The sequence below is a fragment of the Cricetulus griseus genome, chromosome 4, assembly GCF_003668045.3.
Source record: "Cricetulus griseus strain 17A/GY chromosome 4, alternate assembly CriGri-PICRH-1.0, whole genome shotgun sequence".
NCBI classification, from domain to species: Eukaryota; Metazoa; Chordata; class Mammalia; order Rodentia; family Cricetidae; genus Cricetulus; species Cricetulus griseus.
In genome coordinates this window covers 4204169-4221801 of record NC_048597.1, presented here as the reverse complement: position 1 = coordinate 4221801, position 17633 = coordinate 4204169, and the positions used below count along the sequence as shown (strand labels likewise).

Below are 17633 nucleotides of genomic sequence, written 5' to 3'. Positions count from 1 at the left end.
GAATCCAGACAGTGATGGGCCCAAAAATGGACACAACTGCTCCTTGGCCAGAAACCCTTAGAAGTGCCTCCTATTTAAACTTTATTCCCACCTCAGGACCCCCAAAGATAGACTGGAGGAAGCCATTGGATCTCTTTGCTTCTCCTCCAGAAGTGGCCACAGTGAGAGAATCTCCTGTCTCTGCTTTTTACTATTAGTTTGGCTTTCAGCTGGCTTCTCAATCATAGCGTTTGAACCTGGCTTCTTGGGGTGCAGACTCTGACCCAAACCTCAGTAACAACTGCATAGTTGGTATAAACTGTGGTTTATAGATGGTATAATGGAGGGCACCAGCGGCTGTGGGAACAGGGGCTGTGGAGTTAGAGGTGAGTGGTGCGGAGCTTCTGCTTGGAGACTGCAAACCGTTTGGAAGCAGACAGATGGTGGCCCAACATTGTGAAAGCACTCATTGCACCAACTGTACAGCTTCAAACGGTTCAGAAAGTGGATCTGATACTATGCATACTCTGTCATAATAAAATATCTTTGCATTAGGGTGGTTTTATTTAAAAAAAGAAACAAACAAAAAGCAAGGAGTAGCCATAGTTTGACAAATCCCTGAACTAGACTTTCCATAATATCAAACAATAGGAAACACAAAGAGACAAGGGCTGGCCTCTATTATACTCAGTCATTGGACTGTGTTTCAACTTTAGGCAAACATACACACACACACACACACACCTGGAGTGTGGAGGATGACACATTTACACTGGCTTGTGTGAGCTTACGCCTCCAGATTTGTGAACTAACCATACTCCGGTCCTGAGCAGAGGAAATACACTACCCAGTGAATCATGGTGACCTCGGAGTCAGAGGCCCGGTACCCTCCCACCCTGTGGTCTCAGTCACTGACTGAGTCTGCTTTCAATCACTGTGATAGAAACGGGGACCACAGGCAACTTGTGGAGGAAAGGGTTTATTTCATCTTACAGCTCACAGTCCATCATGGAGGGAAGTCAGGGCATGAACTCAACCAGGAACTGAAGCGGAAGCCATGGAGGTACGCTAATTATTGGCCTACTCCCCCTGGCTTGATGGGCTACCTTTCTTATACAACCAAAGACCACCTGTTGGGGGGGGGGGGACGCCCACAGTGAATCAAGAAAATGCTCCACAAACTTGCCTATAGGCCAATCTGATGGATCCAACTCTTCGATGTAGATTCTTTCTTCCAAAATGACTCTGCCTTGTTTCAAGTTGACAAAAACAAAAAAATCCCAGCCCTAAGCAGCACCATCCCTCTTTGCTCAGTTGCATCAGGTGAGTCACCCTGGCTCCCTGTATTACGCCCTGAGCAGACATGTGCATAGCCTACGTGGTAGACCATATGTAGGCATTATGCCATCTCATGAATGGCGGCCACCATCCTTAGGCCCAGCCGCATCCAGGAGAACAGACGTCCTTGGAGAGACGTGTAAAGTGTGAGCCCATGGCCCAACATCTAACGGGTTCATTAGCTAGCTAATAAAAATAACCCTGGGTCGTGTTCCAGATGGCTTTTCACTGCCGTGGTTTCTGCCGAACATATTGTAAAATCAACTGTGAAGTGCTGTTTCCGGAGGCCCCACCACCACCCCAGGTAGAAAGGGATTAGAAGGCTAAAGGATGCAGACACACATAGTGTCTGCAGAAGTCATTTTCAGGAGAGATCGAATGTAATGTTTTCTTTCAACATGGACAACTGCTTTGAACTGTTCCATCCAAGCAACCTTGAACACAGCCTCTGGGGCTGGCCGAGTGCCCTTGACAAGTACCATTCGGGCTTGAGTGACGTCGTAAATGAAGTCAAATCGTGGGAGGAGGGAGCAGAACATGATGAAAGGGGTTTGGGGATTTTTTTTTTTTTTTTTTTTGTCAGCTGAGAACTTACTGTATGTTACACATTCATAAGTAGGCCCTGCTTCCTGCTGGGGACAGGCCCCCATGTGCTCTGCAGTTCTGAGCTGACTTTTGTTTGACAGTTTTCATGTCTCTTAAAAGGGAGTCTGCTCTTTCTTCCCCTCTCACAAAGCAAAAGAGTGGACATGAGCAAAGGAAGGGCCACTGAGCCCTACTCACTGAGCTAATAAGTGAAAACAGTGCCATGGAGCTGGCCAGCCAGCAAGTCTGCAGCCGCCAGCAGCTCCCTTACCACCGTGTGTGAGCCACAGGCATGTCAGAACCCGCAGAAGTAACCAAAGCCCAGAGAAAGAAGAGGTCCAGCAGTGTTCAAGGTGAGCTTCTCTGGTTCCTCAGGGTGCTCAGGCCCTCCCTCTCATCCTGCCTCCTTCCCTCCCTCCCACAAGTCAAGGTGCCTAAGACAGAACAAAGACAAAGCCAGCCCACCCCGGATATTGTCACCATCTCTCTGCCCCTCACACATAAATACTCTGGTAAAACTTGACCACAAGCATGAGAGCATCTGAGGGCAGCCATGGAAAACACGGGATGAGCGTGAAGAAGCATGTGTATCTCCTTCCAGCCAGTGGCCTTGGGAAAGACAGGCCTTCCCTGTGGGGTGGTGGAAGGGAAACTCCAAATGCTGTGTTAGGCCTTCTGGGGATCCACAGCCTGACTTCCCAGAGACCCTGAGCACAGGGTCCGGGATGGTCCAGAGGCCTCACCCCAAACCCCGGTAGTGTTTTGGATCAGTCATGCCCCCAAGCAAGGTTATCCCCTCCCCCATTTAGAGTGTGATCCCTGCTGGTCCCTTGTGTTGAGAGCAGGTGTCCCCACAGAGTGAATGGTCACATGGAACCACCCAGAAGACCCGTATAGCTATTCTTCAGCATTCACAGGATAGCTTTGCAAATGCCAAGCCCCTCCCACAAAATGGCATACATGCTATGTGTGCTTCAAATCGCCCTTACTGTTTAAAGCTATATCCAGTATAAGCACTGGTACATGGTTGACCTAGTTCATGTTCACTGTAGACACAGCTTCCAGTCATTCTGAGAGGAAAACAACTGATTGAGGTGCTGCCCAGAGCAGACTGACTTGAGAGCATGTGTGTGCGGACAGATTATTAATCGGTGTAGGAAGGCCCGGGCCACCCGGGGCTATACCATCCCCAGACAGATAGCTGTGAGTTATACAGTTCAGCCGAGAGGCAGCCATCAAGCAGCACACCCCCCTGGCTTCTGCGGGACTCCCTCTGCTGAGTGAGTCCCCTGTTTGGAGGTGATACTTTATGGAACAGCAAACCCTGACATGATGTCCCTGATGTCCCTGATGTCCTCGGTGACAGGCTATGACCTGAAAGTATGACATGAAGTAAACCCTTGCCTTCCATAAGTTGCTTTTGGTCAGTGTCTTTTTACCACAGCAACAGAAAGCAAACCAGGACCAATTTCAATGCCAGGATGATTGACTCTGAGACACAGAACCCATAGCTACAGAAGGGCACTGCATACAACACACTAGCAAACAGACTCGTCCCTGGAGCCAGCCACACCCCTGAAGCACAGACATTTTAGCCTTCCTTCGAGTGGTAGATTGTTTAGATGCAGATTTTGTCTTAGTGGGTCAAGGAGGGCCAGCATCCTGCGTCTCCGACAGGCTGCTGCGGTTCCTGTCTGCAGGAAGCCGTTTGGAGAATGGGGCTAGAAAGCAAATGGCCCCAATTAAAGGCATTGCCTTCACTTCCCAGGAACACTTTTTGGGTTTTATTTGGTTTTTTGTTTGTTTTGTTTTGCTTTGTTTTTGGTTTGGTTTGGTTTTGGTTTGTTTTTTGAGACAGGGTTTCTGAATGTAGCATTGGAGCATTTTTGACAACAGGGTTGGTCGGCCTTCCTTGGTACACTCGACTAGAGCAATCAAACTCAGCTGTTTCACCATCCTGAATGCCGTTGAAGCAACAACTCAGTCCCAAATGCAACCAGCTGCTCCCATCAGGTAAGAGGTAATATATGCCTCTCTAGTTGGATTTTCTGTTTTGTTTTGTTTTGTTTTTTTAAGTAAAATTCCAATGTTGTGATAAGGGCCTGGTCCAGATAAATGGGCTGAAACAAACCACACCCAAGGACCAAAATCATTAAGAGTCAGGGAGGGGAGAGGACAGAGGGAAATGCCTTGACAGTAGCTCTCTGGTCTGCAGACTAAGCCCTGCAGGCTAAAGGTTTTCTTTCCATGGCCACCGGCGTGAAGTGGTGTGTGCTGGGACTAAGTCGGCCTGCACGGTGGTCTGCAGTCTGTCAGCTGCCTATACACAGAGGAGCCAAGAGCGCCTTGAAGCTCTGCCCTCAGATCTGGCAGCACCCCTAACTAAGGCTGGGCCATCTGTCCGCAGAAACAGATGCTTTCCAGCCCTCCACAAAACGGACCTTTCTAGAAACATCCCTGGCCCGGAGGACTTTGTGTGGGTGGTCCTTCCCGCTCCTTACAGGCGGCTCTGGTCTTTGCCTCTCCATCAGGGAGCAGCTAAGTTCTGCCTGGACGGAAGTTAGCATCTGCTGCCTGGTCCTCCTCTGCGGTGCTGCTGAAGACATCACCGCTCATCTGTAGAGATGGCCCCTCCTCCACCCTGAACTCAGCCACCCCGGCCCCCTCACCCTCACCATTGATGACCTTGAATTCACGTGCACCTGCTCACTGCTCCCACCTCGCATAGATACTGCTTCCCAAAAGGACTGTCGTTTTTGCCTTACAGGGATCCGCTCATGAGGAGCGACACCTTTGATTGCTCAATTTGATGGAGCCCTAAGGCCCAAATCAGCATCCTCGGCGCAACAGTCCTCTGGCGCCACCTAGTGTAGGAAGGTGGAAATGGCGCAAGACTGCAAAGTCCCTGGAACATTCAGAGGTCCAAGCTGCAAGGCTTCCGGCATCAGCCTGTTTTAAGGGAGCCTGGTGAGAAAACATAAAGCATGTTACTTATCAGGCACTGGGCGCTTATATCTAACTGTGTTCTTTAGACCAAACAATAAAGCCTTGGATGCCTCTTTACACCAAACGCTACCACTTCAAAGATTATTTATATAGCAATAACCTCTCTTCTCCGTACCAAACTATCATAACTGAAGGTCTTTGAAACCAGAATGTTCCAGTTGGGAACAGTTACAGCAGGTTTCTCCTGTATCCCACAGGTTACTACAGACAGCTGTGCCTGGGGAGCCTAAAGGACCCCATTGGCCTGACACACTCCAGAGTGATTAAGTCGGCCTCGCCACAGGGCCAATCTGCACCTGCCTTCAGATTTGCTTAAAGTCACTTAACAAGAGTTAAAGGGCCAGGCGGTGGCTCACGCCTTTAATCCAGCACTCTTGGAGGCAGAGGCAGGTGGATCTCTATGAGTTGGAAGCCAGCCTGGTCTCCAGAGGGAGTTCCAGGGCAGGCTCCAAAGCTACACACAGAGAAACCCTGTGTGGAAACACACACACACAAGAAAAAAAAAAAAAAAAACAGGGTTCCTGCAGAATTATACATAGCTGGTCTTCAGGAACCCCCAGGGGCTTCTTTGAACTGTGCATTCCTGAGCCAACACTGACTCGGGTGCCAGGGTCTGCGGAGGACATGACCAGAGTAGACCCCAGCAGCCTTCCGGGAGCCTCCACACCAGCCCTGCTGCTCTCCGCTTAAATGCGGTCCCTGGCTGTGTGTCCTCACTCTGAGCTGTGTCCTCTGCAATGCCGCTGACTAGGCAGGCAGCAGATGCCATGGGTGTGGAAGGAGGCCTGGGGATGATGATGGCAGGCCGTGTAGGCTGCACCGTGCCATGTGAGAACACTGCAGTGCCGAATGTGTTAGGAGGGCTGCAGTAAGGCCCCATGCAGCTGCCATGCGTGTGGTGCATGCCTGCCGTGCATGCACTCCAGAGGGTGAGGCAGAAGGATCGGCAGTTCAAGGCCACCTGGACACATAGCCAGGCCTTGTCACAAAAGGAAAGCAGAGGCAGCTAAGTGGCGAAAGTCTTGCCAGGGTGTGATGACCAGAGTGTGGGTCCCCCAGAATCTACAGGAGTGCCAGGTGGGCACAGCAGCCTGCCTATGACTCCAGTGTTTGAGCAGAGACGGGAACCTGGAGCAAGGTGGTTACCCAGGCCAGCTCTGGAGTTACGTGAGAGGCCTTCCCTCAGCACAAGGGGGAGAGTAACCAAGACTCCCAGCATCAACCGTGAGTCTCGGCATGCATACCCTCACACAGGCACACACAGGTACCCATGAGGAAACAGACACACATGTACCCTCACACATGCAAACACACACTCGTGCGGGCACACACACACACACATGCAAGGAAACACACACACACACGTGCTCACTGGGCCACCTCTTCCCTCCCACAGTTCATGTTCCCTTCCGCCCTCACGAGACTTTCTGGCTCTGTAAAAGCATGTTTATTCCCGAGTGACCCAACTCGCAGCATTCCTGACAAAGGTCCCAGGTGCAGCTGCCAGCCAAGAAATCAGTGTGTTTGTTCTACTTTCCCTCTCGGGACACAGTGATCAAACATTAACCCTCCACGTAAGACAGGGGGCTAAAAGAAACTCAAGATCTTCTCACCCCACAGCTTGAGGTCCGCATCTGCTTCCTTGGCTTCCATGAGGTCAGAGGTCACTTTCTGACTCAGAACCACAGCTTCTAAAAGGTCACTGCTAGCTTCAACCCTGGAGCAAAAGCACTTACAGCCCAATGTAAACGCCCAACCCTGAAGGGTGATAGATGTTACATCACTTAACTCCTGGGTGTCTATCCCCTGAGGCCAAGGCCACAGTGGGAGGCTTACCACCCACAAACTCAGTAACCAGATGGGGGGGAGGGGGAATAGAAACCTCAGGTGAGTTGAAGCCACCAGCTGAGAAAAGCAGAAGGTGGGGCTATGTGTGAGTGAGGCGCGGAGCACAGTGGTATGGGTGCTGGGTATGCAAAACGATGAAGGAACCCGTACTTGGGCTGGGCCTTCCTGAGGTTGAGGTGGGGAGAGACAGGTCTGAGGCTATGACTGTTGGCTGTTTAAGAACACATCATGATGGGGGTGGCCTAGAAACAATGGTCTTACCTGGAGGCCACAGACTGCCCCTACCTGGACCCAGACTTTCTGCCAGGGTCCATGGTTTCTCAGTCATTCATTGTCGTGACCTGGCATGTCTCGGCCTGAAGCCATGAGGTTCGGCCTGAGTGTGTGTGTGGGGGGGGTGGACCTGGAAACTCTTAGCAACCCAACGGCGATAAAGACCAAACACAGGCATCTTGTCATCTTTGGAGAGCTCTCAGTTCCATGTTGTAAAACTAGAGTCTCTTCTTTATTTACCATCTTTTCGGCTGTTTCTTAACCATGCTTCCATGGCCATGAGGAGGCCATTTCTGTCTTTCTGTTCTCCTCTCTGCTAGATGGCTCCTCACTCTCCAGTCCTCACTTTACTTACACTCCTCTTACCTATAACTCAGGTGCAGGCCTATTCAGATGCTTAGGCCCATAGAGATGCAAACTAGGAGGCCTTCTATACTGAGGCTATGGTAAACCTAGCCTTAGCAATACAATAGTGGGCCAGAGCTTTCAGGTGCTCCTGTTTAGTGAAACCAGAGGCTGGACATTCCATAACGGAATTATTTTGGTCCCCTACAATTCGTACAGGTATTTTTGCTAACATCTGCAAACCAGTCCTATACAACCATCTATCAAACTCAGATCCATTGTGGCTATAAAATACCACGGATGTCTATGGAACTGTGGTGGATGGCTGTGTTACTGTGTCTTTTTTTTTTTTTTTCCTCTAATCACTGGACAAATAAAACAATGATAACCATGTCTGTGAAAGTTTCAATTTTCGAGGGGATTTTTGTTTTTAATAGTATAAAGGAATTATCACCGCCTATCCTTGTAAACAAAGTTTAACTGAAACAAAGGTACTCTACAGAGGGGAGGTCTGAGCAGTCCAGTGTGGTCCAACACTGCCAACCCTCTGCCACAACGCCACCAGAGCCACCCGGCCCCAACTTCTCCCTCAAGCCAAGAATACCTCAGAGTCTTAGAAGTTCACTTCTTGACCATTAACAGCCAGTGAGGGAACTAAAATGGAAGACACTGGGGAAACAGATCACAGTGGCTGCCTGACCCACACAGCTTCCCACTCTGTGGCTCATCACCTCACCTTCCATGCTGTGCTTACTTCTGTAGATGGCAAGTGTAACTCGGCCATATGTCTGTCCATGACAAGTGTAACTCGGCCGTATGTCTGTCCATGACAAGTGTAACTCGGCAGTATGTCTGTCCATGACAAGGGTAACTCGGCCGTATGTCTGTCCATGACAAGGGTAACTCAGCCGTATGTCTGTCCATGACAAGGGTAACTCGGCCGTATGTCTGTCCTCAGCTACCCAATGCCTAGCACCCTCCACTGCTCCCTGTGGACATCCTTCCCGGTGCTGGGAGCAGGCGCCGCGCCATCCCGTGGAGCAGCTCTTCAAGTCCACTATTTATAGAGGAGCAGAGGGAGGAATATTCACACATTACTCTTTAACAGAAACCATCCAAAGACTTCAAATAACTTCATATAAAAGTCTGTTTATTCCCAGCTTGGTGAAAATGCCGGAAGTCCACCCTCCACAGGAGGGAGTCACAGGCCTCCGGTGATGTCAGGGACAGCGGGCGCGGGAACTGCTCACAATCTCAGCGGAAGCCTGGAGGATTCTCAGCTCTTCCATCCGAAGTGCCTCCACCAGACTGAGCTGATGTGTCGGCAACGTCTTCCCCTCCTTCAAGTCAGAAACCTGCAAGTTATTTTCAACTTTTGATTACAATGGAGGGGCATCATCAAATTTACCGTTCTAACTGCTAGAGGCAGTCAGTCAGTGGCCTTAGGTCCTCACATCGCTTCCTCCCCTAAGGATGACTGAGTGAGCCGGCTCCTTCCACCAGCCCTGGGAATCTCCCGACCTGGGGTCCCCTGTAAGTGGACCATACTTGTCCTTTTGTGGTTTTCTTTTCATTTAACATAAAATCTTCAAAATGCACTAAAAATTTTCAATTTTCATATAGTCAAGTTTCTTATGAACTGGTTTCTCATTAAAACAAAAAAATTATGAAATTAAGACACGTATAGGAAAAAATATTTGAGACACTATCACCAAGAAATCAGGCAATGATAAAACATGAGGCAAAAATTAAGACTCAACCTAAGTGCCCCACGATGAATGAACAAAGATAATATTAATATCCTTACACAATGGTATAGTCTTAAACAAAAATGAGAGCAGTGGCAGGGCTCGGGTTTAGAGTGTGTGCCTAGCAGGACCTGGGTCCCATTCCCAATGTCACAAAAAAGGGAGGAGAATAGGAGCCCCTATTTGTGATACCAGGAGTGAGCCTCCGGGACATGAGTTAGATGAAGTAAGTCAGGCATAAAAGCCACAGCCTTCCTCTTCTCACTTAACATCTGTAGAAAGAACAGTGGCCGCCAGGGAAATGCCAGCGAGACTGTGATGATGACAGTCAACAAACACAGAGATTATCTAGAGACAAGGAACAGATCCTAGAGTTCCCCATATAACGCATGACCTCAGTTAGGAACAAGACTCAGTGCATGTCGAGAAACAGACTGTAAGAGCTCTAGCGTGGATGACACTGTCACACAGTCTGACTAAGCAATCCCACAAGGTGAGCATGCATCACACACTGTGTAAACCCTCCAGACTGCCCCATGCTTGCACATGTACAGGCCCGAGGCTGATACTGAGTGCCAGTTTCTATTGCTGTCCACCTGTGGTTTGCTTGAGTCGACGTCTCTCAATCTGGGCTAGGCTGGCTGGCCAGTGAGCCTTCATGATTCTCCCGTTTCCACTGAAATCAACCTAACCCCCTAAACCCAGCACTGAGTGACAGGCACACCTGACACCTGTGTGATGCGGATCTGAACCCAGGTCCTCACAGCAAGCACTTCCCCCGTTGGGCCATCTCCCCACACCATAGTCATAACTTTAAAGTGTAACTCTGTCAACACAGTCGGATACATACATGACAAGACATTTGCTCACTGGATATTCTCAAGGTTTTCCTAACAGCACGCACGACAAGGAGCCTCGTGTCCAAGCAGCCTCAGGAAACATACCTTGCGAAGCACAGCCTGAGTCTCCTCGATGAAGTCAGAGCATATCCTCTGGGCCATGCCCAAGCTTGTCTTCTCATTTGTATCTGAGATTACTTCACCAAGGAGTACTTTTTTCCAGGACATACTAGAACCAGAATGGCCAATAAGATCATTTCAGCAGGTCCCCAGTTACTGGAGACGGCGTTCACACAATCCCTGTCCCTGCTGTTCCTGAGCACAGTGAGGCTGGTCCCCAAACCTGTAATGTCACTGCAGTTCCTGTGGTGTTTTGAATGCAACTGGCCCCCATAAGCTCACAGAGAGTGGCACTATGAGGAGGCGTGGCCTTGTTAGAGGAAGTGTGTCACTGTGAGGGTGGACTTTGAAGTCTCTTTTGCTCAAGCTTCACTCTGTGTGACAGACAGTCCACTTTCTGTTGCTTTCTGATCAAGATGTAATCAGCACCAAGTCTGCCCCCATGCTGCCATGCTCCCCGCCATGACAATAAAGGACTGAACCTCTGAACTGTAAGCCACCACCCATTAATAAAAAATTAAATGTTTTCCTTTGTAAGAGTTGCTGTGGTCATGGCGTCTCTTCACAGCAATAGAAACGCTAAGACACACAGAAACAGAGGAAGAAAGAGTAGCCAAGAGTAAACCAAAAAGGAGCCAGCTAGTTTGATGCTCTTCGCCAGCTGCGACTGAATTGTATTTTCATGTCAATCCTGTGTCTGGCATACAAGTAACCGGAGCCACACCCACCAGCTACAGGGGTACTGCATGCCCCTTGGCTGTACTCAGGGAAGTGGCTTAGAAGAAGGAGGTGAGATGGTGGCTGAACATGCAGATCAGAGTGCATACTGCAGACAGATACTCCCAGCCACTGACAAGACGGTCCAGCTAACAGATGAACCTCGGCTTCGATGACCGACGGCTCAAAGGTCAGGAGGCGACTTATTATACAAGGTGGCCAAGAATTACCGGGTGCCTGAGTGTTTCCTCTGCGATTATCTAGCTTAATCTTCATAATTCCCTAGAAACAAAACATACCATCCCACTTAAAGTCAAAGAAACAAAACTGGGAAAGGTGGGGCTCTACCTCACAAGGCAAAGCAGAGAGGCAGAAATGGCGCAAACACCCATCAGCCAGAACCCCAGCCACGCCGCTCATGTAAGTGACCCAAAGGAAGAAGATGAATCTGGGATGACCTCTGCAAACAGCTGTTGCTTTCGCCTTAAAAGGATGTGCATGCACGCGTGCACACACACACACATATATGCACACGCGCACACACATGCACACACACGCACACACCTTGCTCCCATGGGGTGCACACGAGCTCAAATGAAATGATGAGTGAATGAACAGGGAGCACAAGTGAGAGGAGACAAGACAGGACAGGAGAGCAGTGGTGAGCCACGCCCTGCCTGGGCTCATGCTGTGCGCTGGGCGGACCTGACACCTGCCTGGTTCTCTACAGTACAAGGGAGGAGCCCCACCAGGCCATATGGCTGCACACAGACAAACACGGTGCTGGAGAAAGAGCTAGAAGTTCTACAGCTTGATCCTCAGGCAGCAGAAGGAGACTGTGGGCCACACTGGGCGTAGCTTGAGCACAGGAGACCTCAAAACCCACCCTGCAGTGACACACATCCTCCAACAAGGCCAGACCTCCTGAAAGTGCCACTCCCAATGGACCAAGTGTTCAAACACATGAGTCTATAGGGCCTGTTCTTATTCAAACCGCCATGCCTCTAAAACTCTAAGCAAGTCCCAAGCAAATGCTTTCTTTTATAAGAGTTCCTGTGGTCATGGTGTCTCTTCACAGCAATAGAACACTAAGGCACACGCCATCTACAGTCTATAAAGCTATGCATTATCATTTTTTAAAATTTTAACGTTTTATGATACATTTGCCTACATACAATAGTACATGATAAAACAGACAACTTATGTGTGCATATTTTTCTACTTTTCTTTTTCTACAACTAACTTTTTCTTAAATTTTTCAATATTTCTTTGTGCAATTATTTTAAAACAATATAATCCCCATGTAAGTGAATCTGCCAGGGGCAAACCTGTGCTGTTCATGAGTCAACTACATTTCTGCTAATTAAGACCAGAAAGAAACTTTACTTCTAAGTCCCCACAGGAAAGAATAGAATGTCATAAGGACAAGAGAGCTATCTGGGGCTGTTCCTACACTGTACTAGGAAGCAGCAGGGCAGCTGCTGTCAAATCAGTCCTGGGCCTGGAGGAGCCCCTGTGATGACCTGGAAGAGTCCCTGTGATGACCTGGAGGACTCCCTGTGATGACCTGGAGGAGCCCCTGTGATGACCTGGAAGAGTCCCTGTGATGACCTGGAGGACTCCCTGTGAGGATCTGGAGGACTCCCTGTGAGGATCTGGAGGACTCCCTGTGATGACCTGGAGGACTCCCTGTGATGACCTGAGCACAGCTATGAAGATTGGCAGGAAGCTCTGGGATGTGACTGACGGTCCCTTACAAATATTAAGGAGCCAATCACAATGCATGTCACACCGGGTCTCCTCTACCTGCATCCTCTCATGGAGATCAACCCCAGAGTAGAACTGGGGGCGGGGGAGGCTGTAAGAGCCCACAAGTGACTCAGTTTCCATCTGGAGTCTATTCTGACTTATAAGACATTAATTACACTTCTAGCTTGCTTGTTTCAGTCTCCTTGAGAGCCGTGAGAAAGTTCTGATGAAAACCATGGCGAAGAGCATATGATCTGACTAGCAAGCTTCTGATGCCAGGCAAAAGGCACATAGAGATAGGGAATGAAGCTGCTTGCTGCTAGCAGGACTCACATGATAGACAGTGAACCTGGCTGCCCCTCACGATTCAAGGACAGTGCAGGGAGCTGTTTAATTGACTGTGCTGCTCTTTGTTCTGCTTTGCCTCTAGCCTGTGTATAAGCAGGGTCTAAATTAAACTCGGGGCTGTCTGCATGAACCTGGCAGTCCTCCCGAATCTATCCTGTGTTTCTGTCTCTGTTTCATTATCTGCCATTTCTCAATCCTCACACTCCTACTCTGGTAACCCAGCTGACTCGTTGGAGCAGGCTCCAACAGGGAAACATGGGACCAGACAGGGCATAGCTAGGAGCTTGCTTGTCACAGGAAAGCCCACCTACTCAGAGATGTGCGTCTGAGGTGTTAGTGCTGACAGCACACAGTCACTAATCAGACTGTAAGTACCAGGTGACCAGGGGGACTACCTCAATGGAGAATGCAAAGTTCTCAGAGCCACACACTCTGAGAGGCTGGGTGGGCCACTCAAAGAGCAGCTTTGGGGCAGAGTCTCCTCCTTTTCCCCCTAAACGCAAGCCTCCCAAACAAACCCCTTCAACTTTTACCAAGAAGCAGGCAGGAGCCTGGTGGTGGTGGCACACGCCTTTAATCCCAGCACTTGGAAGTCAGAGCAGACGGATCTCTGTGAGTTCCAGGCCAGCCAGGGCTACACAGAGAAACCCTGTCTCAAAAAACAAGCAGGGGGAGGGGAATGGGGGGGATGCAGGTGAAACTTACAATTTCTCAGCTTCCAGACACAGCAACTTCAGAGCTGTGAACAACCTCCAAGATGGCCCATCCCATCCAAATGTCAAATTTCTACAGGAGAAAAGCAGACAGCACCAAATCTGTCACTTAAGAATGACACCATGGCAAACACCCAAGGAACCTAGCAGCGGCTCTGAACAGGCACATATGTTGTTAGGTCAAAGGAATTTGTGTTCTGACTGTTCTGGGTTGTGCTGGATAGTTTTGTCAACTTGACACAAGCTAGAGTCACTGGAGAGGAGGGAGCTTGGATTGAGAAAATTCCTTAAAGATCAAGCTACACGCAGGCCTATAGGGCTCTTAATTAGTGATTGGTGGAGGAGGGTCCAGCCCACTGTGGGTGCTGCCATCCCTGGGCTGGTGTCCTGGGTTCTATAAGGAAGCAGGCAGAGCAAGCCAGTAAGCAGCATCTCTCCATGGCTCTTGCATCAGCTCCTGCCTCCAGGTTCCTGCCCTGACTTCCTTCAGTAATAAGACTATGATGTAGAAGTGTAAGCCAAATAAACCCTTTCCTCTACAACTTGGTTTTGGTCATGGTGTTTTATTACAGCAATAGTAACCCTAAGACAAGGGTGAGAAGCCACTTTCCAATCAATTTCAGTAAGACATTAAATTTGGTATAGTACCACAGCGAGAGGCCACGTAACCACACCACACAGTTTACACTGAGATGAACGGGGAAGGGTAGCCTCACACTGTTGCTACACACAGAAAACCTGATTTATACAGAAAAGATGTCCAAGTGTGAGTTTGGGATCTTGCCTCTCACTGCCCTGATCTGTACCGATGCTGGCAGACAGGTTCTGCTAGGGGTCAGCCTGGCTTGTGACCACTCCAGACCATCCCACCTGAACCTGACCCAACTAACAACGTTCACAGAACTGTTTCGAGCTTGACTCACGCATCCCCCGGCGACTGCCTCCCACTCCTTGAGTGTCTCCAACACCATAAACACCCAGCTGTCGGCTAACAGAGGCAGGAGGGGTCACGGCTACAGAAGGCAGAACCCTAAGTATTTTCATGGAAATGAGCAGAAGAGCACTCACTCTGTAAAGCCTCGGTCCTTCAGAATGGACATCTTCTTGTGCGCCTGTTTGTCTGCTGCTGGGAGGTACTTAACCAGCGTCTCTACGTCAGAGAGGAGATCCGCGTCACCGTATAACAGAACTCAGGTGAAGTACACCCATGCCCTTCTCCAGCTCACTTTCCCCCACTCCCCACCCCCATCACCGCCCTGTATAACCAAGAGTGTTTCCTAATTCATACTGTCCTCTTCAGAGCAACCCACTGAGATGGCCTGAAAAGCTGTGAGGTCTCCTAGGCTGATAGAATACTGAGAAGCGAGACTCAAGCCCCCACTAAACACATCTGCAGGATAACAAGAGAAGATGCTAGAGCCACTGCTGGAAGACAGAGCCAAGAGGAGAGTGCTGAGGAACTCAGGGAAGAAGGAGGGCAATACTGTCTACAAGCCAGGTGCAAACGCCGTCCGCGGATCAGGGACTGCAGCTACAAAGTGAAAGTGTGAGAACTGACAAATGCTCCTGAAGGAGAGAGAAAGCAAAGGGTTCCTGAAGGAGAGAGAAAGCAAAGGGCTGAAGGAGAGAGAAAGCAAAGGGTTTCTGAAGGAGAGAGAAAGCAAAGGGTTCCTGAAGGAGAGAGAAAGCAAAGGGTTCCTGAAGGAGAGAGAAAGCAAAGGGCAAAGGGTTTCTGAAGGAGAGAGAAAGCAAAGGGCAAAGAGTGAAGGAGAGAGAAAGCAAAGAGTTCTGAAGGAGAGAGAAAGCAAAGGGTTTCTGAAGGAGAGAGAAAGCAAAGGGTTCCTGAAGGAGAGAGAAAGCAAAGGGTTCCTGAAGGAGAGAGAAAGCAAAGGGTTTCTATTTTGTTGTGAGGTGGTGAAAGGCTTCGGTTCTGCATTTTATATACAAAAAAGAAAAAAAAAGCAGGGATTTGGGGGTGTATAATTCTGACAAAAACAAGCCTTCCCTTTCCTTCAGTGAGGGCCTTGCACATGCCAGGCAATTGTCCTGCCACTGAGCCAATCCTTGGTGCCCTACTCCGTTTTTAAGTGAGCAAATGGACAAATAAGTAAATGTAGTTGTTGTTCAATGGGTTTACCTGGCACTGTGACAGTTAGAGTCATCGTCTGGCAACTGCAGGACTCTGAATGAGGCAACCTCAAAGCTGGCTTGTTAGCTTGCTTGCTTGCTTGCTTGCTTGCTTTTGGTTGTTTTTCAAAACAAGGTTTCTCTGTAGCTTTGGAGCCTGTCCTGGCACTCACTCTGTAGACCAGGCTGGCCTTGAACTCACAGAGATCCACCTGTCTCTGCCTCCCAGTGCTGGGATTAGAGGCGTGCACCACCACTGCCTGGCCAAAGCTGGCTTTCTAACTCACTGTACAAGTCCTCGCTCTCAGTCTTCTTTTTAAAAACTCATTACACAGATTTATTCTATGTGCTGTGTATGTACACACACACACACACACACACACACACACACACACACACACACACGAAGGTCGGAGGACAATTTGCAGGAGTCAGTTCTCCTTCCACCCTATGGGTCCTGAGGATTGAACTCAGGTCGTCAGGCTTGGTGTGCAGCCCCTCTTCTCACTGAGCCATCTCACTGGCCCACCTCTGTCTCTTCTATCTTAAACCTAAGAAATGTAATTGTTGTTCTGCCTACAGGGTAGGCAGCATCTCCCTGAGCGGTTCTATGTTCACCTGACCTGCACACACATGCCTGGAATATACGCTGGGAAATCTCCAGCCACTTACTTGTGGCTTAGGAACTGCTTCAGCGTAAGCTGCTTGCTAAGTTTCTGCTCAGTACAAAGATCTGCCCCCTCCCAGTCGTGACTGTCACATGTTTCCTAAGCAGCTTTCCTCCCTCGCCACCTCATCAGTTCATCAATCAGTTTTGCTGGTTTTACTGCAACAGAGATTCCAATTGGTGAAGGCAAGGCTAGCTCTGCCTGAGGCCAGTGAACACTGCATTCCTACTGCAATGGCCGATAACCCTGCCTCTGGGAGAATGGCACCAACACCAACCTCCTGGGACAGGAACGCAGGCGTGAGGATTGCAGACAGAGACAAAGCCGTACTCCAGGAGCAGCCGCTGGTTATCATAGGGGCCGTAGCAGATGAACACTTGCTCGTGCTTCCTACAGCGTGAGGCTGTCCTGATCTCGTAGCAGCCGGTTTTCTCGTTGAACGCTGCCTTTACCTGCAGAGGAAAGGTGTAAGATTTCTCTTTCTCTTTTTAGCCTAATCAAAAAGTTATCATATTAGTTGTGGTATGATGCAGTTTGCAATGTCGCCGCCTGTGGCGGGGACTGGTACCCCTACACTTGAGCCTGTTTCCTCCTTCATCTCACCTTCACCTGTTGGTGAGGGAGGAGGTCCAACCACAGACTCTGAAAGTGACCATACACATGACATCTGACTCTGGTCTGGAGTGTCTGTCACAACAGCCCGAGGGACGACAACATGGCGACGCTAAGACCCACTAGTAGTGAGAATCTGCAAAGGCTTTCCCCAGTTGGTGGTCTCGGCCACGAGTTTTATTTGTTTATCATCCTTGGAGCCATAAAGGCCTTCTGTAGTTCAGCCCTCAGGCTCCCATCATCCAGATATGACTGTGCTCTTCTAAGTACATCAGTCTATAAAATCACTCAAGTACAAACCTCCAATAAAACCACAGAGAGGCTGCTAGGGTCTGAGTCCCTGTGTCCAGTATAGCTCTGCCTTAATAACTGTTTTGTTATATATAATCTGACTATGTTAAAGTTAAAACCTTTCTTTTTATTTAGACAGAAAAGAGGAGACGATAGGAGATGTTATTCTGTGTATGTTTCTCTTATCGGTTGATGAATAAAACACTGATTGGTCAGGCAGGAAGATAGGTGGGGCTAGGAGACGAGAGTTCTGGGAAGTATAGGCAGAGAGGAGTCCACCTTGTGAGCCCAGGGAAGAGAGAATGGGAGTCGGGTGTTCTCCAATTA

The 17633-nt window shown here is 49.3% G+C and overlaps 1 protein-coding gene across 7 annotated transcripts in view; it reads right to left on the bottom strand.

The window, feature by feature from the left end:
- Nucleotides 1-1875: 1875 nt before the first annotated feature.
- Nucleotides 1876-17633, bottom strand: part of Setd4 (SET domain containing 4) — a 136885-nt gene continuing 121127 nt past the window's right edge. For 6 of the 7 annotated variants that reach the window (XM_035444296.1, XM_035444297.1, XM_027415627.2 and 3 more), the window contains 5 exons: nucleotides 16681-16855; nucleotides 14677-14758; nucleotides 13601-13681; nucleotides 10067-10190; nucleotides 7715-8729 (listed from right to left, as the gene is read on the bottom strand). In XM_035444296.1, the coding sequence (XP_035300187.1) occupies nucleotides 8595-8729; nucleotides 10067-10190; nucleotides 13601-13681; nucleotides 14677-14758; nucleotides 16681-16855 (597 nt within the window). In that variant the 3' untranslated portion in view covers nucleotides 7715-8594. Of the gene's footprint in view, nucleotides 4867-7714; nucleotides 8730-10066; nucleotides 10191-13600; nucleotides 13682-14676; nucleotides 14759-16680; nucleotides 16856-17633 lie in introns of those variants that run through there. The other variant, XR_004769822.1, reaches the window with a different exon arrangement.